Source organism: Balaenoptera borealis (assembly GCF_965194805.1).
Source record: "Balaenoptera borealis genome assembly, chromosome: 16".
NCBI classification, from domain to species: Eukaryota; Metazoa; Chordata; class Mammalia; order Artiodactyla; family Balaenopteridae; genus Balaenoptera; species Balaenoptera borealis.
The window spans coordinates 61,786,101-61,812,937 of NC_138872.1; the positions used below are offsets into that span (position 1 = coordinate 61,786,101).

Below are 26,837 nucleotides of genomic sequence, written 5' to 3' on the forward strand. Positions count from 1 at the left end.
GGGACCCCGGGAGCGCCGGGGGCCTCCGGAGCAGACGCAGGCCTCGGCGCGGAGGCCAGGCTTCTGAGGGCGATGCGGGTCCCTGACGCGGGCGGGAAAGCGTTGAATAGGCGTCCCTGAGACAGATGCAGGCCCCTGACGCGGGTGCGGGGACGCTGAGACGGTGGGCGGGGTCCCACGGAGGAGGCAGGACCCTGACACGGGTTCGAGGACCTGAAAGGGTTGGAGGGTCTCTGAGAGGAGTAGGGGAGTCATTTGAGAAGCGTGGAGGTGGGAGGGATTGGAGGTCTCCGAAGAGGGTGGGGAGTTGCCTGGTGGAGGATGTGGAAGGGAATGACGAGGCAGTCCTAAAGTTGGGTACTAAGGGGCTGGCTGGAGGTAGAGGAGTGAGGTCCCTAAAAGGGAACAGCGATGGGGATGGAGGAATCTCTGAAGGGAATGGGGAGACGTGAAAGGAGACGCTGAGGCTGGGGAGAACCCTGTAGGGAAGAGGAGGGACTGGGGGTTCACCCGGGCTGTGGGAAGAGGGGCGTAGGGTCAGAAGGGAGGGGAGCTGGAAGCTGAGGGCATTGGGGAAGGGTACCTGGGTTAGGGAGAGTGGAGAACACTGAGGAAGACAGAAGGGGGATACACCTCTGCTGAGGGGTAGTGACAGATGACACAGCTTGATCTGACAACTCTGATGAGCCCTTAGATACCTAGAGCAGATGGCCAGAAGGAAAATGCCCCCTGAGAAGAGTGACCACACACTCCTTGACTGATCCATCTAGGTATCCCTAGTGCTTGACTAGGGCTTAGCACAACACAGGGCCCCCCAGGAAAGGTGGTATCAAACTTAAAGGACCAAGGGTCCCATTGACATGATGAAATCCCCTCTAGGGTGGAGCAGGACAGAACTAATAGTCTAAAACACCACCTGGGGAAAGGATTCCCTTGTTGTCTTCTCACATGGTATTTACACTTGCTTGCAAAGTTGCCTCTGGTGGGCAGTATTTTCTAGGTAGCAGAAGTCTTTTAACTCAGGATTTTAAAAGTCTTTTTTGTTGTCGTTAAACTGCTAATAACATTTCAAGTGCAATGAGTCCTTAGTGCAAACCCTAAAACAAAAACAAAACCTTAGATAAATGTCGATTGTTTGGTTGATCAGCGTAAAGTAGTAATTTAGTTTGTATGTTCATTATTAAGTTCATGATCTCTGAAAAAGGCAGCATATCATTTTAAATACAAATACTGGTAACCTAATAAAAACTGCCCTCTATTAAACGGTCTACTAATCAAGTTTGATTTAATTTAGGAGTATTTTATCAATCAGCTGAAGATAGAAGGAGTTGAACATCTCCCTCGCCGTGTAACAAATGAAATCACAAGTAGCAATCGCTATGAGGTGTACACACAAGGCGGTGTGATATTTGCAACAAGTCGAATACTTGTGGTTGATTTCTTGACTGACAGAATACCTTCAGATTTAATTACCGGTAAGAATTTGAAGCCTTATTGTTATTTGTATGTACGTTTGCACTTTCTTTTTTTCTGTATGTGTCTGTTCCCTCTGCTAAACTCTAAACTAGAACCTTCTTGTGAACAGCATTGGATGTTTTTGTTCAACATTGTGCTTCCAGGTGTTAACACAATACCTGACACATTTTTGGATGCTTAGTAAATATTTATGGCCTGAATAAGAAACTAAATGTAAGATTGACGTTTCCTTGTTTTCTAAGCTCATATTCAGTAAATACTTAGTAATTGACAGGCATTTGCTTTTAGAAACTACTCAGATTTGAAATGTTTATAAATATTCTTGATATGTTTCCTAAAATAGTTTGGTTTTCCTCTTTAAAGATTATTTTTTTCCCATGATTTGAAATTTTCAAAAAAATTTTTTTCAGTATAGTGAGCATACAATATTATATTGGTTTCAGGTGTATAGTAATTCAGTATTTTTATAGATTATGCTCCATACAAATTTATTATAAATATTGACTATATTCCCTGTGCTGTACATTACATCCTTAACTTGTTTCTTTTATACCTAATAGTTTGTACCTCTTAATCCCCTTCACCTCTTTTGCCTCTCCCCCCATCCCTCTCCTCACTGGTAACCACTAGTTTGTTGTCTGTTTCTGTTTTGTTATATTTGTTCCTTTGTTTTATTTTTTAGATTCCACATGAAAGTGAAAACACAGTATTTGTCTTTCTCTGCCTGACTACTTCACTTAGCAAAATACCCTCCAGGTCCATCCATGTTGTGGCACGTGGCAAAATTTCATTCTTTTTTATGGCTGAGTGATGTTCCATTGTATATATATTCCACATCTTCTTTATCCATTAATCTATCCATGGACACTTTAGTTGCTTCCGTATCTTGGCTGTTGTAAATAATGCTTCTATGAACATTGGGGTGCATATATCTTTTTAAGTTAATGTTTTTGTTTTCTTCAAATAAATACCCAGGAGTGGAATTGCTGAATCATATGGTACTTCTCTTTTTAGTTTTCTGAGGAACCTCCATACTGTTTTCCATAGTGGCTGCACCAATTTACATTCCCACCAGGAGTACACAAGGGTTCCTTTTTCTCCACACCCTCAAAAAACACTTGTTATTTCTTGTCTTTTTCACAACAGACATTCTGTTAGGTGCGAGGTGATATCTCGTTGTCTGTGTCTGTTGGCCATCTGTATGTCTTCTTTGGAAAAATGCCTATTCAGATCCTCTGCCCATGTTTTAATCAGGTTCTTTGGTTTTTTGATGTTGAGTTGTATGAGTTTTTGGTATAGTTTAGATATTAATCTCTTATTGAACTTATTGTTTGCAAATATCTTCTCCCATTCAGTAGGTTGCTTTTTCGTTTTGTTGGTTGGTTTCCTTCGCTGTGCAAAAACTTTTTAGTTTATTTTTGTTTTTGTTTCCTTTGCCTAAGGAGACAGATCCAAAAATTATTGCTAAGACAGATGTCAGAGAGCATACACCCTATGTTTTCTCCTAGGAGTTTTATGGTTTCAGGTCTTACAGTTAGGTCTCTAATCCATTTTGACTTTATTTTTGTATATGATGTGAGAAAAATCTTCTAATTTCTTTCTTTTACATGTAGTTGTCCAGATTTCCCAACACCAGTTATTGAAGAGACTGTCTTTTCCCCATTGTATATTCTTGACTACTCTGCCGTAGATTAATTGATCATGTGCATGAGTTTATTTGGGAGCTTTCTATTTTGTTGCATTGATCTCTGTGTCTGGTTTTGGGACAGTACATGCTGTTTTGATTACTGTAACTTTGTAGTATAGTCTCAAGTCAGGGAACATGATACCTTCAGTGTTGTCCTTTTTTCTCAAGATTGCTTTGGCTATTTAGAGTCTTTTGTGATTCCAATCAAAATTTAGGATTATTTGTTCTAGTTCTATGAAAAATGTCATAGGTATTTTGATGAGGATTGCATTAAATCTGTAGATTGCTTTGGGTAATATGGACATTTTAACAATATTCTTCCAATTCATGAACAAAGGATATATTTCCATTTATTTGTATTGTCTTCAATTTCTTTGATCAATGTCTTATAGTTTTCAGAGTACAGATCTTTCACCTCCATATTAAATTTATAAATAATTTAATTTACTTAATTTAATACCTAAATTTATTCTTAGGTATTTTATTCTTTTTCATTCAGTTGTAAATGGGATTGTTTCTTGATTTCTGTTTCTGATACCTCATTCTTAGTGTATAGAAATACAACAGATTTCTATATTAATCTTATATTCTACAACTTCACTGAATTTACTGAATTTATATATTCTAATCGTTTTTTGGTGGAGTCTTAAGGGTTTTCTATATATAGTATGTCATCTGCAGATAGTGAGTGTTACTTCTTCACTTCCAGTTTGGATACCTTTTATTTCTTCTTCTTGTCTGATTGCTGAGGCTAGGCCTTTCAATATTATGTTAAATAGAAGTGGTGAGAGTGGACATCCTTGTCGTGTCCCTGATCTTAGAGGAAAAGATTTTAGCTTTCACCATTGAGTATAACATTAGCTGTGGGTTTGTTATAAATGGCTTTTATTATGTTGAGATATGTTCCCTCTATACCAACTTTGTTGAGAGTTTTTATCATGAATGGATTTTGAATTTTGTCAAATGCTTTTTCTGTATCTGTTGAAATGATTATGTGATTCATATCCTTCATTTTGTTAATGGTTCAATATCCACAAATCAAGGTTCAATATTGAACTATCCTTGCATCCCTGAAATAAATCCCACTTGGTCATGATGTATGATCCTTTTTATATGTTGTTGAATTCAGTTTGCTAATATTTTATTGAGGATTTTACATCTATGTTCATCAGGGATATTGGCCCTTAATTTTCTTTTTTTTGTAGTATCTTTGTCTGGTTTTGGTATCAGGATAATGCTGGGCTCATAGAATGAGTTGGGAAGTGTTCTATCCTCTTCAATTTTTTGGATAGTTTGAGAAGGATAGGTATTAACTCTCCTAAAATGTTTGGTGGAATTCTCCTGTGAAGTCATCTGGTCCTAGACTTTTCTTTGTTGGGATTTTTTGGTAGTGATTCAATTTATTACTAGTAATTGGTTTCTTTAAATATTTATTTCTTCCTGATTCAGTATTAGAAGATTGTGTGTTTATAGGGGTTTATCCATTTCTTATAGGTTGTCCAATTTGTTGGCATATAACTCTTAGTATATTCTCTTATGATTATTTGTATTTCTGTGATATCAGTTGTAAGTTTGTTTCTTTCAATTCTGATTTATTTATTTGGGCCCTTCCTCTTTTTTTCTTGATGAGTCTGGCTAAAGGATCAATTCCTTTAAATAGAAAATTAGGTTGTTTATTTGAGTTTTTTCTTGTTCCTTGAGGTAGGCCTGTATCACTATAAACTTCCCTCTTAGAACTGCTTTTACTGCATCAGATAGATTCTGGAAAGTTATGTTTCTGTTTTCATTCCTCTCAAGGTATTTTTTAATTTCCTATTTGATTTCTTTGTTGACCCATTGGCTTTTTAGTAGCATCTTATTTAGTCTTCATGTGTTTGTATTTTTCCATTTTTCTTCCCAAAATTGATTTGTAATTTCATACTGTTGTGGTTGGAAAATATCCTTGATATAATTGCAGTCTTCTTAAATTTACTTAAGTAAGGACTTAAGTCTTTCTAGGGTATTTTTCATTTTAGTTATTGTATTCTTCAGTTCTGATTGGTTTTTTAAAATATTTTTCTAGTTCTTTGTTGAAGCTCTCACTATATTCCTCTATTCTTTTCCCAAGTTCAGTGAGCATTTTTATGACTCTTGCTTTAAACTCTTTATCATGTAAATTACTTATCTCTGTTCATTAGAGTTTTTTCTCAGGACTTTATCTTGTTCTTTTGTTTGGAACATATTCTTCTGTCTTCTCATTTTATTTGACTTTCTCTGTTTGTCCCTATGAAGTTAGGCAAAACAGTTACCTATCCCAGTCTTGAATCCATGTCCCTGTGTGGGAGTGTCCCTGTGCAGTCTGCGTGTGCCCAGTGGTTTTGGTGAGAGAGCTGAATATGAAGAGGGCACAGGCCGCGTCTTCTCCCAGGGTCCACTGGCAGAGCCACCTTGGTGGGGGATAGGGCTGGAGCAGGAGGGGCTGGATTAAGAGCTTGGTGTAGGCTGGGGTGGTCAGACAGGGCCGCCAGAGCACCAGGCAGTTTTCAATCTGCTGCCTCTGCTGAGACTGGGAGCAAACAAGTCTGTGCTTACTCACTCTCTTCAAGAGTGGAGTCTTGGTTTCCTACAGCCCACTGGTTAGCCCCACTGGTTTCCAAACCAGCCAGGGCGGCCTGTCTTCCCAGTGCTGGACCCCAGGCTAGGGTATTGATGTGGGCCTCAAACCCCTCACTCTTTAGGGAGGATCCCTGAGCTTGTGACATCCCCGTCCTTTACTGGGTCACCCACCAGGGGCGTGGGTCCAACTAGATCTCTTTTCCTCCCCTCCTACCAGACTCCATGGGGTTCTTTCTTCACAGCCTTGGTTGTAAAAGAGCCGTTCTACTAGTCTTCAGGTCGTTCTCAGAGAGTTGCTCTGCATGTGGTTGTAGTTTTGATCTGTTCATGGGGAGTGGTGAGCTCAGGGTCTTCCTACTCCACCATCTTGATCCCACCTCTCTCCCATGATTGAAATTAAACCAATTAGTTGCTTAATTATTTTGAGAAGAATGATTTAATTTTAGCCAGAATTAATATAGAAAAGGAGTCATTTTTCATTATTATTTGTCCTTTTGGAAACCTTTTCTGATTTCCCCATGCTTCTCCCCAGTGAGAGCACTTCAGAACACCACACTGTATTTGCCTATTTATTTGTCTGTCTCGCTCATGAGATGACAAGCTTCCTAAGAGTAAGGAACAACTTGTTCATCCCAGGACAAGTAACTGGTACATAGTAGGCACCAAACACATACATATTGGGTGAGTGATGCATGTATTTACAACAATTTTTAATGAACTTTCGAAGGGCAGAGAGGTTCTGGAATTCATAATTGTCCTTCCTACCATATCTTTCACGTTGCCCTGAACCTAGAAGACCCTCAAGAAATATTTAATGCATAAATGTATGAATGAATGTTTTATATGGTTCATCGTGAACTGATTATTGGAAAGTTTTGTTATACTTTTGTATTTATCATTGTTATAAGCTCTGGCAGGGCTGTACAGCTGAGGTCAGACTCACTTGACTTTGAAGGGTAATGCCACTGCTTACAAGCAAGTTACTGTACTTAATTTTCACAAGCCTCAGTTTTCTCATTGCTTAAATTGAGAAAATAGTGCCTTGTAAAGTTATCAAGGATTAAATGAGGTAAAATAAATAATTGCTTAGTATACTGCCTGGTACATAGTAAATCATAAATAATAGCAAAAAATTGGCTCTTTATAACTAGAAATCTTGATACATTGTAAAGTCTTTTACTGTTTGCTGCTTTCTTATAAATTTAGCTTTATGTTTCCTTATTTTTTCAGTTGATAAAACGAAAAAAAAATGTATTGAAATGACCACTAGATGTCAGTATTACTCTGTGTCTCCCAGTAACACTTCAACCTAATTAGGCAGAGAGCAATCTGAATCAAAGAAATATCCAAAGTATAGTTTATAGGTAGTTCCTAATTAAAAAGTGCAAAATGCCATTCCTGTTTCTGATCAAGTCCCAGCCAGTAATGAAGCTGGAGCTGTTACTGCTGCTTGGCTGAATGGAATGCAAATGAGTGGCAGAAATGAATTCCTTCAAATGCCACACCCCCTGGGATCATCCTGTACCCCCTCAACCCCCCAGCCCCTGGAGGAACTTTCACCATAGCTCTTACGGACCAGAGTGTCCCAGAAGCATGGAACCCCCTAGAAAATCTTGAATGTACCAGCCCTAACTTGTTCCCCTGTCACTACCCAATGTCACCACCATACCCCACCCTAGGCGTCCCTGCCAACACAACTCCTCAATAGTGGGAGAACTGTGAAAATATCTCCCCAGATTGTACTTTCAAAAGAATGGGGCAGGAGAATGCTTTCATTGTTAAAACAGATCCTGACATCTCTAAATAGAACTCAGAACACACTTTCCGTGGGAAACTTTAAAAAAAAAGGTTACATGTTAGATTTGTGTACCCGGTGCTGTAATTCAGCTTTATATTCATTCAACATTATTAACATTAAATGTTAGTAAACGTTGCGTTGAGTAACCGTCCCTTATTTGGCAGGAATGAGGTCGGTGCTGAAGACAGAAAGACGACAGGACGGTAGGGTGCGCTCCTGAGTTAGGTGGCTTCTGGGTCTGAGCTCACCTTCACCAGCTGCCAGCTGTGTGACCTTGGGCAAGTTTCTTCATTTCTGTATGACTCGGTTTTCGCATCTGTAAATTGCAGACGTAATAGTACCTTCCTCCTAGGATTATTGTGAGGATGAACTGAGATAATGTATGTAAAATTCTTAGCATCACGCATGGCACATAGTAAGCATTCTCTGATTACTACTTATGATGTTCTGGTCCTCAAGCAATTTAGTGGAGGAGACAGGTGTAAAGAAGTAATTACAGTGCAGCATGAGATACAGAGTGTTGTGGGAGCATAAAAATGTGGGACTAGAATTGCCCCAGAAACCTAACCTGCTTGTATTTTTTTAAAGGGGGCGGTGTGGTCCTCGGATGATGTCATTTAACAGGAAGGATATGGCTTTGTTCTCAGGCACTCATGATTTGGAACCTTTGGTCTGCCATTTACTTGCGAAGTGACCTTGGTCAAGTTGCTTCCCTTTCCTGGTCTCATAGTAATACCTACCCCATAGAGTTATTGTGAGGATTCAATGAAATAAAAATCTATAGAAGTACCTAACCCCAGTGCCCGGGATAGAATATTAGTTCTCTTCTCCTCCTCCTTCTAGATTCCAAAAGAAATGACAACCTTTTGGAGCACACCATTTTCTTAACTTGAGATTCACCTTTTCTTTTGAAGTCCATTTTTATTATTTCTAACTTTATGTCATATTTCAGTCCAGGACAACAACTCTGGCCCAATAGAGTACTTGGAAAAACCTACCTGCTAGGTACGGAATATTTTATGAGCAGTAAATTAGTTATGTACACATACTGGTGTTACTGAAAATCTTTTGTCTACAAAGTCCTAAATAGCACTGTTAATTTTTACCATATTTGAAAAACAATTTGCTTAGCTAGAATAAATTTTAGCTCCATCCACCTCAATCTAAAATTTAAACACCGAAATAGTAGAATCTGAATTGAGTCTATTGAACTACTAGGAGTCTTGGGTTACTATTGGTGTCATCTTCCAGATCCTAGGAGCGATGAGAGTGGGAGCAAAAACATGTGAGTGCATTTATAGCAAATATATATGGTAACTGGCTTGGTTTAGGTCTAAAAGACTGAGAATTGTCATAGAATAATTGAGTTTTTGATCCAGAAATGACATCTATGCACTCTTATGTCATCTCATGTCTCTCCCTAATTTTCCATGAATCCCACTGCACCACAATGGCATGTGTGTATCATACATACGTATGAGAGATCATCTGGTCCAGTACTCTAATTTTATAATTAAGGAAACACATATGGTTGTCCTTGTTTTTGAGATTCAGAGTTGTCATTATCACACCCACCCCACAAAACAGATGTTTAAGCATATTCGTTAAAGATTTTTATTTCAGATGGACTAATTTACCTTTCAATTGAGTATACTCTGATTCTGAAAGTTGAATTCTTCTAATAAGTGATGGAGATGTTGCCCAAACTTCTGAAAGGCAGCTATTTTGCATAGTTCACATCTGACTCATACATAAAAGAATGAGTGACCTGCTTTGCTTTCAGAAATTCTTCCTCCACCAGGCCAGACATGCCCCACCCCAGGGCCTTTGCTCTTATCATTCCCTTGCCCGGAACTCCCTTGGCCCACATGGTCACAAGGCTCACCTCCTCGTCTCCATCCAGGCTTTACTCACTTAAGACCTCAGTGAGGTCACCCTATCTAAAATTGCAAACCCTAAAAAATACAACAAACTAGTGAATATAACAAAAAAGAAGCAGACCCACAGATACAGAGAACAAGTGAGTGGTTACCAGTGGGGAGAGGGAAGGGGAGGGGCCAGATAGGGGTAGGGGAGTAAGAGGTACAAACTATTATAAGCCACAAGGCTATATTGTACAACACGGGGAGTATAGCCAATATTTTATAATAACTATAAATGAAGTATAACCTTTAAAAATTGTGAATCACTATATCGTACATCTGTAACTTATATTGTACGTCAACTGTACTTCAATTTTTAAAAAGATTAAATAAGAGAATTGCAAACTACCACCCCTCGCATACTCTCTCTCTTCTTCCTCTGATCCGTTTTTTCTCCTCAGCACTTATCCCTTCTAACCTACTAAATATTTAACTTATTTGTATTGTTTATTGTAAATGCCACAGGACAGCTTTACGTGTTTTGTTCATGGCTGTATCCCCAACCTCGAACAGAGCTTGCCCATGCTCAAGTAGGCATTCAAGAAAACTGTGATGAATCAATGAAAGCGAGCATGAAAATGACACGTCTTTTCTGTACTTTAAATTATGATTCCCCCCTCCACCCTGCCCAGGCATCTTGGTGTATAGAGCTCACAGAATAATCGAGTCTTGTCAAGAAGCATTCATCTTGCGCCTCTTCCGACAGAAAAACAAACGTGGTTTTATTAAAGCTTTCACAGACAACGCTATTGCCTTTGACACCGGCTTTTGTCATGTGGAGAGAGTGATGAGAAATCTTTTCGTAAGGAAGCTGTATCTGTGGCCAAGGTAAATAGCATTATGTGACCAGTTTCTGCGAGAGAACCTGCCAGAATTTAATTTTGCCCTGTAATGTAAAATTTACTGTCATTGCACTTGATACACGCTAGCCAGGTTCATAACAAGTGCATCCAAATATAAATAAATGGTCACCACATTTGTGATTCTTTTAACAGGAGAGAGAGATTTGATAGTTATTTTTCTGGTAGCCCAGGGCTATCACTTTCTTGTACATTTAGTGAAACCACCCAGGGATCTAGAGGCTCATATACACAACAGCTTTAGGTGAACTGCAGATTTACTGGCTAAGATTCCAACTTCCACTTTGAGGGAAATAAAGCACCAAGATTTTGAAAAATTTATGTAAATTTCTAGGAAAAACATAAGGTATCAATTTTCAAAGCATTTTGCAACCTATGCTAATATGTATTTTGGTTATACTGTATGGTATTTGAGAGTAGTTATTGCAGTCTTTTTCCTTTTCTGATTATACCTTACTTCAGGGATTGACACACTTTTCCTGTAAAGGGCCAGAGAGTAAATATTTTAGGCTTTGCTGGCCATGCACCTGTCACAATTATTCAACTCTGCTGTGACAGTGTGAAAGCAGGCATAGACAATACATAAACAGTGGGCGTGGCTGCGTGCCAATAAGACTATTTGTAAAAACAGGCACTGGGTTTAGCGCAGACCATAATTTGCTGATCCCTGCCTTATTTGAGTAATACTTCCATTCATAGAGGTTGAAAGTATTCCTGAAAACACTGTCATTTGGCTTTCCGTTTTGTTTCTTAATTGCAGTTACAAAAAGCTATTAGAGTATTAAACTGAGACCAGAAACACATAGCTCTTGCAACTCTAGAAAAAATTTGAAAAATGTTTGTCTCTTTAGGTTCCATGTAGCAGTAAACTCATTTTTAGAACAGCATAAACCCGAAGTCGTAGAAATTCATGTTTCTATGACACCTGCCATGCTTGCTATACAGACTGCTATTCTGGACATTCTAAATGCATGTCTAAAGGAACTAAAATGCCATAACCCGTCGCTTGAAGTTGAAGATTTATCTTTAGAAAATGCTATTGGAAAACCTTTTGACAAGGTACTCTATTTCTTTTCCTTTTTAAGCACCGTTTGTTATGTTGTAATTTTTAAGAATGCAAGTTATTTTAATATTTACAATGTTCTTAATAGGAATTTGCTGTTATTTTTAAATTAAATTGGAGGTGATTTAAAGTAGTTTCTTTGGTTTACTGGAAAGTAATTTGTAGTAGAATACGTTGATTGGCATATAAGCACAAATTTTTGCAGTTATATGGTGATTATCTCTTATTTTAAGTGTATGTAAGAGAACGCTGAATAACATTTTGCTCTGAAATAGCACCATTTGGATAGCTGCAGGTAGAAAAGTTTACATAAGAATCCTTCAAAATTTATGATCTCTTATTTGGAATAAAAATAATTTGGATGAGTTTTGATTACTGAGGAATGTGAAACTTGCTCTGTCTTAAAATTACATTCTGAATTGAGAAAATGGTAAGACTTTAGTGCAAGGAATTTTTATCTAACTAATTTTTTCATCATAGATCAATATTAATTCCGATATGTAAATGTCTAAGATTGAATTGTACCTACAGAAAATGCTGACTTTTTAAAAATTCCAGGCAGCTTTTTTTTCATATTTTGATAGAACAAGTTCTTTTCTTTCAAACTCTGAATCAACCTCTTTGTCACTGGAAGTAATGCATATTGATTTTTAAAAAAAGAAAATTTAAGTCCTCATTTTTCTGATTCTGCCAAAGTCATTTTACTATGAAATAATGATACATAAAAGTAATTCCATGTGTTGTGTGCCTCTGTTTTTAAAGTAAAGTTATTATAATTTAGTGCATTGTATACCAAAAAAAAAAAAACTCTGACATTCTTTTGGTAGAATGTATATGTCCCTAGAAAACCAAAATATAACCAGATATGTTTTGCACTAAATTTCTGTTTATCATCACCTGCCCAGTGAAAGTCAAAGTATTGTTTTAGGTGTTCTTTTAGTAACCAAAACAAAATATAGACATAATTTGCACTTGTTAGAAAATTTGTAGATGATTTTACAAAAGAAGCATGTAGATGATTTTTACAAAAGATGATATACAAAAGATGATATACAAAAGAGTTATATGTCCCAGTTTATCTAGGACAGTCCCAGTATCTGCCTGTTATCCTGGAGTAATTATTAATAGTATCATTTCATTTTCACAAGAGTTCCAGTTTGGACAATAGATTATTTGGTCATCCAAATATATATTACTCCTGCTCAGTATTAAACATGTTAGACAAGATGCTATGTAGTAAAACCGCTTCTGAATCATGCTACATTATCCCTTTTAGTTACAGAATCAGCTTGTGAAGGAAACGTGCATATGTATAGCTGTGGATATGTAGATACCTACATAGTATATACATAAAGCTGTTCTGTGTTTTAGGCAACTTCAGGATCTTAAAAAGTATTCAAATTTAGTTAGTTGTTAATTTAACAAATATTTTCCTATACATGAATCACACTTAAAGAAAAAAACTAAATATTTTATTATACCAACAGACTAAGGTCCACTGTTATTTAATTTGATTCCATGTAGTTTCCCTAGTTTATGTGCTCTGCTTCCTCGTGCAGCTGGATCTCACATCTCTATCCACCCAGGATGGGGTCTCGACCAAACTTGGCAGAAATTGAATGTATCTGAGCTACATGCTTTCATTCTTCATAAAAGCAAATAATTGATCATCTGATGTTTATCAGGCCTTTTTTCTCCTAATAATGTAAATATGGGTAACTATGAATTGAGTCTATCTGATCATAAAGATTCTAGTGATGACACTCTGCTCTATATTTGAAAAATTAAACATTATTATTAGAATCTTATGAACTTAAATTTTCTATCCACTTCCTCAGGAGATCATGTTTTATTATTGTGGCAAAATATACATAACAAAGTTTACCATTTTAACCATTTTTATGTATACAAGGGATAATGTTTGTTGAAAGTATAATTTGTATTATAGCTATATTGAACATCTTTTAGCAGTCCTAATTTTTTTCTTGTTTTAGACAATCCGCCATTATCTGGATCCTTTGTGGCACCAGCTTGGAGCCAAGACTAAATCCTTGGTTCAGGATTTGAAGATATTACGAACTTTGCTGCAATATCTTTCTCAGTATGATTGCATCACATTTCTTAATCTTCTGGAATCTCTCAGAGCAACAGAGAAGGCATTTGGTCAGAATTCAGGTGGGAGATAAAAATACTAATATTATCCTAAGAGCTCATTTGAATGAAGTACTGGGTTTTTGGGGGGAATCAGGTGTGGGGAGTGCTATATTCAGCTACATGGTATACTAAGATTTCAAATTACCTTTTATGTTCATAGCACAAGGATGTAGGTTTTATTGATAGCTAATGTTTCCACTTACTTCTGTTCTGTATAATAATAAATATTCATATCCATTCCAAGCAATTTTATTTCTAGAAAAGACTGTGTATATCACAGGCAGTCCCCAACTTAGAAATAGGTTGTGTTCTGGAAGTTTAGTTGTTATGAACTTAAAATTAATATTCCCCGAAGAAACAGGAAGGGAATATGGAGTTTCATCAGCTGAAGTGCTGAAGAATGAGAAGAAGATGTTTGTAGGGAAACATACATACACGGCTGTCCACCGTCTTGTTTTTCTACCAGTCACATCCTTCCCCCACTACTGTGATCTTTCTCACTGTCTGGGTAAACCAGTGTTTTCTAAAGTGTGGTCCAGGGGCCCTGGGGCCAAGATTTAATACAAATAATATTTCTTAACTGCTTCACCAGGAATATTCTTGAGTAATAAACTACAAATGCATAGCATTGAGGAACATACTGACTGCTAGTATGCTTTGGTTCCACTGCCTTCATCTGTGCTTGGGCACCAGCAGCGATACCCGCCGATGCTTTTGCACCATCATTGGAAATGTCAACACAGTGGAAAAAAGTCAAATAATGAGTTAGTATTATTATGAGAGTAGTTTTGAGGTCACAGACCCCTTCCCCCCTAAAAACATCTTGGGGGCCCCCAGGGGTCTATAGGCTGTACTTTGAAAACCACGGTCTAGCCAAACAGTGACAGAGGCCATAACAAGGGAGAAGGTGTGGTTGGGAGATGAATAAGCTGGTGACCGGTTGATAAACAGATCATGTGACCTTCAGAGATTCTCTGAAGTAAACTATAAATTGAAGGCTTTTTTTTTAAACTTTCCTTATTAGGTTGGCTGTTTCTTGACTCCAGCACCTCAATGTTTGTAAATGCTCGAGCAAGGGTTTATCATGTTCCAGATGCCAAAATGAGTAAAAAAGGCAAACTGCCTGAAAAACTGGAGATTAAAGAAGAGCAAGGTATCTTGTATGCTTAAGTCTTCAAACGTATCTTTTATTTAAGTATTTGGTGTGGAAATGCTTATCAAGTTACTACAGTATAACTTTAAATCTCCTTCGGCTGTGTGAAAAATGTGTGACTGCATGTTAATTATATGTTATATGTAACATATATAATGTATGGTAAAAGTATTTGGTATGGATTCATTGCCAGGGGATTCCAAATAACAAATGCCAAATATCAATCAAGAGTATTCTTGCTAGGACTTCCCTGGTGGTCCAGTGGTAAAGAATCCGCCTTCCAATGCAGGGGATGCGGGTTCAATCCCTGGTCAGGGAACTAAGATTCCCACATGCCACGGGGCAACTAAGCCTGCATGCCACAACTGAGCTCGCACGCCTCAACTAGTGAGCCTGTGTGCCGCCAACTACAGAGCCCATGCGCTCTGGAGCCCTTGTGCCACAACGAGAGAAGAGAAAACCACCATGCCACAACTAGAGAGAAGCCCGCACACCACAATGAAGAGCCCGCGTGCTGCAACGAAAGATCCCGCACGCTGCAACGAAAGATCCCGCACGCTGCAACTAAGACGTAATGCAAAAAAGAGTATTCTTACTACTACGTAGGAATTATAGGTTTTTTTTTTAACTTCGGAATAATTACTATTTGGGGACTTGAAGTCTTAGTGGGACGTTTTAACATCCGTTTTAGCTTTTAGGGGACATAAATACTAGAATGAGGCAAATAATGGATTTTATTTCACACTCATCTAGTAGGTATAATAAATATCGTTGGTTTTTTGTTTTTTTTTTTTTTTTGGCTGTGTTGGGTCTTCGTTTCTGTGCGAGGGCTTTCTCTAGTTGCGGCGAGCGGGGGCCACTCTTCATCGCAGTGCGCGGGCCTCTCACTATCGTGGCCTCTCTTGTTGCGGAGCACAGGCTCCAGACGCGCAGGCTCAGTAATTGTGGCTCACGGGCCTAGTTGCTCCGCGGCATGTGGGATCTTCCCAGACCAGGGCTCGAACCCGTGTCCCCTGCACTAGCAGGCAGATTCTCAACCACTGCGCCACCAGGGAAGCCCCTCGTTGGTTTTTTAAAGCATGGGATAGGGTTAATGTTTACTTTCTGCCTACTTCAAAGGTCTATTTCAAAACTTAATTAAATACATTAGTAATATGTTTGAGTACTTACAGAAATAAAAGTTTTATTGTTGTCTGCTTATATCCCATGTTCAGGATTGTGAAAATCTTGGGTATTTTAGAAATAATAAATACTGTTATTTTAGAAATAAGAAATACCAAGTCCTTTATTTTGTGTAGCAGTTTATATATAATGTCACAGTTGACAACTAACACATAATCATCTCTTACTAGTGACAACGCATATCACTTTCTCTCAAGGCATTATGGAACCTGTGTTAATGTTGGTTTGAAGTGTCTTCATTTAGACCATAAGGAGACCTTTCTCAAAGAAGCAGATTCTATCTATAGAGTATTATGAAGGAAGCTCAAAGGAGTGGGTTTATGGAATGATGCCTGTGTTATCTGTTGTTTTAAAAGCCTTTGGAATACTTTATGGATAAATATTATCACATAGAATGAGGTTGTCTTTTATTTCTATACAGAAACAAGAAAGGAACTGGTCCTAGAAAGCAACCCAAAATGGGAAGCACTCTCGGAAGTATTGAAAGAAATTGAGGCAGAGAATACGGAGAGTGAAGCCCTTGGTGGTCCAGGTAGGAAAAAAGGAGATGATGATATTTGCGTTCAGAATCTAGCAAATGAGTCTTTTTGATTAACTCTTTGCAAATAATTTATACTGTTATCTTCTTTATCAAATGTAGAAGAGTAAGTGCCACATGAACACTGAAGTCTTAGTGACAAGCGCCTGTCTGTTCATTTGATGTGATTTTCTCCAGGTTGAATCATTGTATATTCATGAAAGCAGGTTGTTTCACTGGTTGGGTTCTCAGGACTTCTATTTAAATGTGCAACTAATCAACTATTATATATAGAATGGATAAAAACAACAAGGTCCTACTGTATAGCACAGGGAACTATGTTCAATATCCTGTGATAAACCGTAATGGAAAACAATATAAAAAAGAATGTGTGTGTGTGTGTGTACAACTGAATCACTTTGCTGTACAGCAGAAATTCACACAACATTGTAAATCAACTATACTTCAATTAAAAAAAAAAAAGATGCAGCAAAATCTCTACATACATATTTACCAGGCTTTAAATCTGGAATCCTCCAGGAGAAAGCTAATGGGCTTAAGTTTTAGGTTCTTAGCAAGTGTCTTTTCAAAGAAGCCTCAACTGTATTATGGAATGACATTGACCTAGTGCTAAAAAAATTTCAAGTTTTAGGGCTACTCTCTTCAAACACAAGTATACTAGTAGACTGAACCTGAACTGTAGACTGAACCTGAATTAAGTTTTAAAAATAAAACCAGATAGAAAATAAAACTAAATTTTAAAAAGTATCTGTTGAGGGGAGTATGTGGCACATATACACAGTGGAGTGTCACTCAGCCACGGGAGGAGACGCAGTTGAGCTGTTTGTGGTGGGTGGACGGCCCTGGGGTCTGTCGTGCGGGTGAAGTGGGTCGGAGGGAGAGGAGCAGGTGCCGTGCGCTGGCGCATGTGTGTGTGACATAGAAAAAAGAAAGAAAAAGGGGCGGCTCTGAGGAAGCTAGGGGCAGGACAGGAGTGGAGACGCAGGCGTGGAGAGTGGACTTGGGGACGTGGGGAGGGAGAGGGGTGGGCTGGGACGAGGTGAGAGAGTGGCACTGACATGTGTACACACTACCAAGTGTAGGATGGATAGCTGGTGGGAGGTGGCCGCACAATGCGGGGAATCGGCTCAGTGCTTTGTGACCACCTGGAGGGAGGGGTGGGATGGGGAGGGTGGGGAGGAGGTGCAGGAGGGAGGGAATGTGGGGATGTGTGTGTGTGTGTGGCTGATTCACTTTACTGTGGAGCAGAAACTGACACACCATTGTGGGGCAATTGTGCTCCAGTGAAGATGTTAAAAAAAAAAAAAAAAAAATCAGGCTTCCCTGGTGGCGCAGTGGTTGAGAATCTGCCTGCTAATGCAGGGGACACGGGTTCAAGCCCTGGTCTGGGAAGATCCCACATGCCGCGGAGCAACTGAGCCCGTGAGCCACAACTACTGAGCCTGCGCGTCTGGAGCCTGTGCTCCGCAACACGAGAGGCCGCGATAGTGAGAGGCCCGCGCGCCGCGATGAAGAGTGGCCCCCACTTGCCGCAACTAGAGAAAGCCCTCGCACAGAAACGAAGACCCAACACAGCCATAAATAAATAAATAAATAAATATTGAGACTTTGAACCCCTTTAAAGCAATAAAGGCAAGCACATAATCCTTATATGAGTAATTGTGCTGTGATATTATCCCAGAACTTATGGTGCTGTGATTTAAGACCCAAAGTCATACATGTGCACTTAGAAAAAAAGCATAGAGAATAAAGAAGGGGAAAAAATTACATCTAGCAGCCACTGTTAACATTGGCATATTTCCTTCCTGGTTTTCTTTTGTGTATTTTCTGTTTCACATTGTTAAAGTTATAGTGTAGATATAATTTCTGGATATAGAATTAATGAGCCAAATGATACTGACATTTTTAGAGTTCTCAAGTCATATTACCCCATTGATTTATAGAAAGTTTTTATCAATTTTCATTTCTTTTGGAAGTATAAGAGCTTATCTTTTTTCACCTAGCTAGCAATGACTGGCGATTCTGTATATATTTGTGTGTGTATCTACATATATTACATGTGTATAACAATTTTATTCATTTGCTCAGAGAAAAATGTTATCTTGTTTCAAATTTTGATGCTTGGGGAGCTCAGTTTTTTCTCAGATGCATTTCTTCTTTTGTGAATTGTCTTAGTTTGCTTTGCTGGTTTAGAGTGTGTCCTCAGTTTGTATCAGCTTTTTATATATTAAAGATATTAACATTTATCATAGTTGCATAAAGTTGATTTTTTGTGTTTAGCTTCTTTTTTTTTTTTAGGCAAGAAGTGGATTTATTTAGAGATGCACATTCCATAGACAAAATGTGGTCCATCTCAAAAGGCTTGGGAGCAGCCTGTCTTTAGCTTTTTTAATGCAGTTTTTTATTCTCATAGAGTCAGTCAATTGATTGATCAATTGATATCTTCTCACAGATATCAGTCTTTTCTGAGGTTTCTTCCATTGCTTGTAAGCCTGGAAAATCATCCTCATATGGGGAGATGGAAAATAGTCATCTTTTTTTTCATGATGTATCATTTAACATTTGACTGTATAATCCATTTGGAATTTATTTTGGTATTTCCAGATCCTCTGGAAAATTATTAATTAAAAAGAGCTTCTTTAAAGCCTCCATTATACCACAGCTATACTTCCGTAAGACACTAAATATTTCTGGCTTCACCTTTATCCAGAAGATTTAAGTAATCCTGCCAGAGAGGTGAAAGCCTTTGATAAGCATCCGAGACCCTTTTTAAACAACTTGTGAAGTATCTTTAGCGCCAAGTGGTGAGCTGTGTCTCTGTGGGGGAAGGGACGAGGGGGTGCGTGGGGTAAGGCGACAAGTGAGGTAATCAGGACATAACGCTGTTTCTAATTTTAGGACACGTTCTCATTTGCGCAAGTGATGACAGGACCTGTTCCCAGCTGCGGGAGTACATCGCTGTCGGAGCAGAGACCTTCTTGTTGAGGCTCTACAGGAAAACCTTTGAGAAGGACAGCAAAGCCGAAGACGTGTGGATGAGGTTTAGGAAGGAGGATGGCTCAAAGAGAATTATGAAATCCAACAAAAGGCCCAAAGGCCTCCGAAACAAAGACAGGGCTTCTGCCAAAGAGAGGGCTCTCAAAAAGAAGAAACCAAGGCTGACTTTAACTCAGATGATGGAACAATCTGAAGAACTGGAGGAGGAGGGGGCTGTCGAGGAGGGCTGTCCGAGAGACCTAAGCAGTAGCCCTGAAAGCTGCTTAGAAGAAATTAAGCACGAGGAGTTTGACTTAAACGTGTCCTCTGATGCCGCGTACGGAATCATGAAAGACCCCCTCACCATTATCCACCCACTCCTGGGCTGCAGCGACCCCTACGCTCTGACACGGGTGCTCCACGAGGTGGAGCCAAGATACGTGGTCCTGTACGACGCAGAGCTGACCTTCGTGCGTCAGCTTGAAATTTACAGGGCAAGTCGGCCCGGGAAACCCCTGAGGCAAGTTGTAAGGAATATGAACTGCGATCTCATGGGCTTCAATTTCACAGTTCTTTAGGATTTAGCACAGATAGACCAGTTGCCCATGGGCTTTCTTATCTTTAACGTTACATTGTTATGATGTTGGTTGAGTTTATGAAACCATACTTGGCATTCTGATCAGTCTGGGAAGTACGAGTCTGGAAAGTACGCATGGGAAGGAGGTCGAATGTTGTAGTGGATCCAGGAATCTTAGGGAATGACCCCCTTCTTGTTACTTGCTCTTCTGCTGTTCTGTGCCATATTCTTTATGCATCGGTTGTAGCCTATGGGGCACCGTCTCTGAACAAGCCTAGGAAATTTACAATATCCTAACTTCTACCAAATGTTAATGTAATTACGACTCAGCTAAATTTCATAATTCTAAAACATCTTTCTTGTAAATCTGAAAAAGTGACTCTAAGTTACAGCCACATAAAACTAAAGTATTTGGGGAATTATTGTACCACGTTTTCTTGAGTTTCAAGAAATATCAGATGAGAAAATGATGCCTCCCAAAGAATATAGTGTTCTGGCTCTCCAATTATCTGAGGGAAATAAACGGCAAAGTTAATGTCCTGAACTCAGCCTGAACCAAAAGCAGAGCCAAAAGAAACCTTTCTAGCCAGTTTAACGAATGCAACCTTTCAGAGTAGAGGTGAACGGAGGAGGTGGACCAGAAATAACGCAGGATGAAGAGATGAGACAAAGCTGGTAAAATAATTATAGGCTGATAAATTTTTCATACTTTGCTGTTGATCAACATTGGAGATAGCTTGTGTGCACAAAAGTTCTCTGTTGCCTGACTATGGAATAGTGTGATATTTAGAAACAAAAGGTCAGAACCAGAAGGGACCTCAGAGTTCAACCACTTGATCCATCAATGGGAAACTGAGGCCCAGAAATGGTGAATGACTTGCCCTTGGCCACATGATACATTCGTGGAAGAGCTCAGGTCTCTGGACTCATTGGCCAATGGTTTTTTCCCTGCCCGCACTTCAAAGAAATATAAACTAGGAAAATGAAGACCAAAAGAAAAATCGAGGGCTAAAAAGGGAAAATGTCTCTGATAGAAGGTGAAGAAAAGGGGCAGAGGAGGTGCTTCATTCAGCTTCTTAGCAACCAGCAAGATAGGAAAGCTGGCTTTTTCTAAAAGAATATGTCAAATTATTTCTTGAGGAGCTTGATATAATCCATGTCTTCTCTGTCTGTGTGTTTATATAAAATGTGTGATGACTCGGTTCTGTTAAGACATGAATAAAAAGGAACTGAGAAATTACTTGTGAAGATAAAGGTCATATAGATTTCATTTGTTTATTTTTCACTAACATGAACTTTCATAAGCTGGCCTTTATAACCACCATCCAACTTTTTAAACGATTGTTTGGCAGAGATGCAAAGAAAAAAATTGAAAAAAGAGAAGCCGCTAAGATTGTGTTTTCTGATTTGTTTATAGTTATGAGGAAAGAATTATTCTATCCCTCTTTGTTATATTTCAGTGTTTACCTAAACTCTGTTCCTCCTTTTGATGAAAGAAGAAGAAAAAAATAACCCATGTGGTAATGAGACCTTTAACAGGTGGGGTTTAGGCTGCTTAATTTTAGTAAGTGTGTGATTAATGGAACCTTTTCTTCTCAGTCAAATATTTATTATTTGAACACTCTAGGTTGCTGATTTCAAATGCCATGCTCTTCCTTCCAGGGATTAAAAATTATGTGTTTGCAGCCTAAAAGAGTTCTGTGTTAACTTGCAGGGTTTACTTTCTTATATACGGAGGTTCAACCGAGGAACAACGCTATCTCACTGCTTTGCGGAAAGAAAAGGAAGCTTTTGAAAAACTCATAAGGTAAATACGTAGAAGATCAGTATGAAGGAATCAAAGGCCTTTGAAGATCCAGAGGCTTCTCTGAGTGGGGGAATATCTACTAGCCCTCAGGAAAGATGGAGAGAGGAAGCTGCTGGGGAGGGTCACATCAAGATGCACCTGTAGTCTGATTCACTCCAGGGTTTATATACATCAACACACATTTCCTTTTCTCTTCCCCTGCTTCTCCACCATCTCCAGTTGCTTTTCAGGGGTTTAATAGAATATTAGAAATGTGAAGAAAACTGCTTTTATGTTTATAAAGAAATATAACATAAAACACCAGCAATAGAACTGAAACACTCTCTCCCCCTCCCCCATGTACAAGATTTCTCCCTTCCCTTGGAATCATGATTTTTTTTTTTCCCTTGTAAAATTTCCATTGTCCATGGGTGGGTGACTGCTTTACTGTTTACTGGGAAATATTTTTATGACCTGGTCAGTTCAGATCAATAGAATCACTCTGGGAAAATATTTTTTTAAAGGTGTGACATTGGTCTGAACAGATGTGTGTTTTTTGAGAATGAGTAGCCTTTAATGTTCCAAATCCAAATAGAAAAAGGTTTCGGTTTAAGGTAAGGAAAATGTTTCTAATTGAGATATTCACAAACTACATGGCTACCTCTTACTCCTGCAAGCATTTGAGAAATCTAATAGCCTCCCCCAAGGGATGTCGTCAAGGAAATGGCAGCTTGGTGAGAGAAGATGGATCAGATGCTCTCTAAGGAGCCCCAGCAGCCAGGGCAGGGGCTGGACAGGGCATCCTTGATCTGAGCCAGAGAAAAGGCTAGACCGGAGGAGACTATGGCCTGACCTGGCAGTGACTGGGCCAGACCAGTCTTTCAAGGCTCAGACATTGGCAACATATCAGTGACAGCGAGAGGGCAGAAATCATTTTTAGTGGCAGTTAGCCAGCCAGGACCTAGACAGAATTTCAGAATGGACAGCCATCCTTCAACACTGGCTGTGGGCTCTCAGTATACGCTTAAAATGTGCAGATACCCCAGTTCATCCAGGGCATGCGTTCCCAGAAACAGGAGTGCTTATTGAATCAGTGTCCTTGAGTCCCTTTGAAGAAACTCAGCACGGTTCGTGGGCAGTTCCCTTCCCTTCCTATCCTCTGTGATTGTGGCATGCCTTAGCCATGGATTCTTACAGCTATTGGTCCTACAATTATTGGTCAGTCCTTTCAGCTTATGAAAATATGTATATTTTTATTTTCAATTTTGATTGAAGCATAGTTGATTTACAATGTTGTGTTAATTTCTGCTGTACACAAAGTGATTCAGTTATACATATGTGTACATTCTTTTTCATATTCTTTTCCATTATGGTTTATCACAGGATATTGAATATAGTTCCCTGTGCTATACAGTAGGACTTTGTTGTTTATCCATCCTATATATATACTAGTTTGCATCTGCTAATCCCAAATTCCCCAAACTTCCCTCCCCTAGCCCCCTCCCCTTTGTGAAGTCTGTTCTCTATGTCTCCGAATCTGTTTGCATTTCATAGATATGTATTTTCTATTAATGTGCTCTGTGGGATAGTTTATATGTGTGTACATATGCTTTTTGAAAAAGTATTCCAGAAAGTGTTATAACAAACCAGGTATTATGCAGACTACCTCTTCTTGTCTAGAGCCTTTAGCGCCTCTCTGTGTCTCCTAGACCTTCATCTCCCAAGACTCAAACAGTCAACAGATATTTCTTGAGCATCTATTATGAGCCAACCCCTGTGCTAATGTTAAAGTGCTGGAGTCACAGTGGTGCAGAAAAAGGCTCTGTCCTGCCTCCTAGAGCTTATCCCCTAGTGGAAAAGACAAACATTGAATGATTATGAATAATATCATAAATAGACATGGGCAGAGGGCGGCGGGCTGCAAAGGTAAAAGAAAAGGGTATCCTACGAGAGTCTGTCAAAGAGATCTGACCCAGTGTGGGATGTCAGGGACGGCGTCACTGAAGGAGTGACCTTTAAGCTGACCCGTGGAGCATGTGTGCTGGTTGCTAAGTGGACAAGGTAGGCCGGGGTTCCTGTTGAACGAGGGTGTGTGTGAAAGCTCAGAGGTGCGCAAGGCCTGTTAAGGATTTAGAACTTGACTCTGTAGCCAGTAAGACGGCACTGAAGAGTTCTAATTAGGAAAGTGACATAGAGTATTTTTTAAAGGCTCTCTCTGGCATCAAACTGAGGAATGGATGGAGCAGGGAAGGAGTCAGGAAAGCTGTTGCAATTGTCTGATAAGAACCGGTGGCAGCCAGGATTAGGTTGATGGAGGGAAGGGGACAGATTTAAGAGATATCGAGGAAATGGCATCAAAGAATTGGTGCTGCTGGATGTGGGCCAGTACCTCCTAATTGCTCCTTCACTCTTTTTAAAATATCCTTTGCCTAAGGCTTCTCTGATTAGAGTAACTGTCTCTAAATCACAAATGAGCCCATGAAGCTAAGATATTCAGATTAGGTTGTTGGTGTTCATGTTGAGGGTCCCCAAGACCACCCTCAGGCTCAGTGATTCACCAGAAGGACCCACAGGAGTCAGAAAAACTGGTATTCTCACAGTTATGATTTATTACAGGGAAAAGGACACAGTGTAAAATCAGCAAAGGGAAAGAACACACGGGGCCAAGTCCAGGAAAATCCAGCATAAACTGCTGAGTGTCCTCTGCCCGTGAAGTCGCAGGAACGTGCTTAATTCTCCCAGTGGCAGCGTGTGACAGCACACGCTCAGTGTCGTCCACGGGAAAGCTTACCCAAGACTTGGGGTTCAGCGTTTTTATTGGGAGTCAGTCATATAGACATAGTACTCAAGTGACAGACTCCAGCTCCCTGGAGCAAAAACAGGTATTCACTAGAAATCACACTGTTGGCGTAAACCATCTGATCACACTGGTGCCGTGTGGTCCCAGGCATATAAAAACCCTCTTATCAGGCGTTGTATTCCAAGAGCTCAGACCTCAACTCCCAGAAGCTGGCCAAGGGCTTCTGGGAAGACAAGCTGAGGAGACAGGCCTTTCTTGGGAATGTGCAGGGGTTGAGCAGCCCAGGCCTGCTCCCTTAACCCTTTCCTGCACAGTGTTGTAGCCAAGGGGGGCCTGGTAGGCTCTGAGTAGGTGAGTTTTATGCTCCAGGCCTCCTTCCCGTGACTGCCTCTTCTCCAGTGCATCAGAACCTGGCCTAGAAAAAGAGTGGATTGTAGCCAGGTATCGGGGACCACATTGCCATTCCCGGCTTATACAAGTGATTTTACACTCGAAGGGCTCAGTGTCAAGGCTCGGGTAAGCCTGACACCTACTGGAAACTTCACTCAGCAGAACCGGGGGTACGGACTTTCTCCTATGTTTCAGTCTCTACAGTAATTTCCATACCAGGTTTTGATGTCATTTTATCTATGGTCTGGCATAATTTTATAAACTCTCAGTGGTGATTGTCTACTTATTATGTTAGATCTTCCCATATTACACAGATAGTTATGCCGTTCAGAATCTTAAGATATTTACTTTCCCAGAAAACTTGGGGAATTTGAGAAGTGTTTGTTTTGAAAAGCAAAATATATGTGAGGTGCATGGCTGAAAGAGCATTTGCACTAAGCCTGGACTTAGAGAAAAATTTAATGTGAGACCGAGGGAATGTGCTTTTGCCAGGACCTCCATGAGTGATGTTGTAAGAACAAAAGCAACGCTACTATTTAAAATAACCAGAGAGGAATGAATCAGGCGAACTGGCAGTGAAAGGACTGTGTGACTGGACCAGAGATCAGTAGGTTACAGATGTCAAGTAAAGAGAAAGAAGGTTACACTTGTAAGTATTGCTAATAAAATGCTCCCTGCGTCCAAAAATTCGTAATAACATTCTGAGTATACATAGTTTTGGAGAGGTCACCACTTTTCAAAGAAAAAGGTTATTAGCTTATTTGAAATTTTACAGTTAGAAAATATGATCACAAAATGGGTTAGCGTGAGGGCTTGAATAAACGCCCATTTGAAGAGACTTTAGTCCAGTGTCTCCTCCCTGTGTTGTCACGTTGTACAAGCTCTTCAAATATCACTGAAGATGTTAAGGCAAAATTAAGAAACCACAGTACTTTAAGTGGAAATAGGGACCTGAATTGTTTAATTATTATTTTGTGTCTGTCACATAGAATAACTTGAAAAATTATGCAAATGTAGAAAGCAAGAGACTGAATGTAAGTCTGGCAAATTTCTGTTAAACTAATTTGAGTTACTGATTAGGAAGACTTACTGTTTTCTTCACAACCCTGGTTTCATTTCAGGAGTATATTTTTTTCTCAGATTCAATTTGCAGTTATAACATTTCATAGCAAACTAGCTGTTTTTTAACAGTATTAGCTGAAACAGTTGTGGAATCATTTGAAAGAAAATCTGTTTTTTAGCATATCGTGGATAATTAGGGGATGAGGTTGCTACATTGTAAGAAAAGTATGGTTATAATAACAGCTGACATTTGTATAGTGCTTCCTGTGTGCCAGGCACTCTTCTGAGTGCCTTACGTATATTATGTGATCCTTGTAACAGTCTCTTTGAGGTTAGATTTTAGTATCATCCCCATTTTACAGACGAAATTGAGGGACAGAGCCATTAAACAACCTGCCTAAAGTAACACAGCCGGTAAGTGGTTTCAGATTCACGAAACATGGGTCCAGAGTCTGCATTCTAACTCACTGTGCTCTACAGCCACAATTACAAATTAATCAGGAAATGAGGATGCCCTCACATGTGATAGCTTAGCAAGTAAGGTAAGTGGAGATAAAGAAGAAAAAAAAATCCCCCATGTTGATCCCAAATATAAAAGAAAAAGAAATTTAAGAGCAGTAAGTTTTTTGAACGGTTTGCCCCTTGCCCCCAGCTGGAGTCTAATAGGTTTAACGGGGCCGTAATGAATGGCTGCCAGAGCCACTGTCACTGCAAAGAATCCTTCATCAGCAACACTTGACACCAGTACTGAGAATGACGAGGGAGCACGGAACTGGAACTATTGCCTGCCTCCTTGCGATCTATTCATAAAATGTTAT

General features: G+C 39.4%; 1 protein-coding gene across 1 annotated transcript in view; it reads left to right on the forward strand.

The window, feature by feature from the left end:
- Positions 1-26,837, forward strand: part of ERCC4 (ERCC excision repair 4, endonuclease catalytic subunit) — a 50,780-nt gene that overhangs the window by 15,798 nt on the left and 8,145 nt on the right. Inside the window, exons 2-9 of the mRNA XM_082359258.1 lie at positions 1,295-1,475; positions 10,111-10,306; positions 11,190-11,397; positions 13,396-13,576; positions 14,580-14,708; positions 16,312-16,422; positions 19,327-19,924; positions 21,696-21,788. Of these exons, the coding sequence (XP_082215384.1) occupies positions 1,295-1,475; positions 10,111-10,306; positions 11,190-11,397; positions 13,396-13,576; positions 14,580-14,708; positions 16,312-16,422; positions 19,327-19,924; positions 21,696-21,788 (1,697 nt within the window). The remainder of the gene's footprint in view (positions 1-1,294; positions 1,476-10,110; positions 10,307-11,189; positions 11,398-13,395; positions 13,577-14,579; positions 14,709-16,311; positions 16,423-19,326; positions 19,925-21,695; positions 21,789-26,837) is intronic.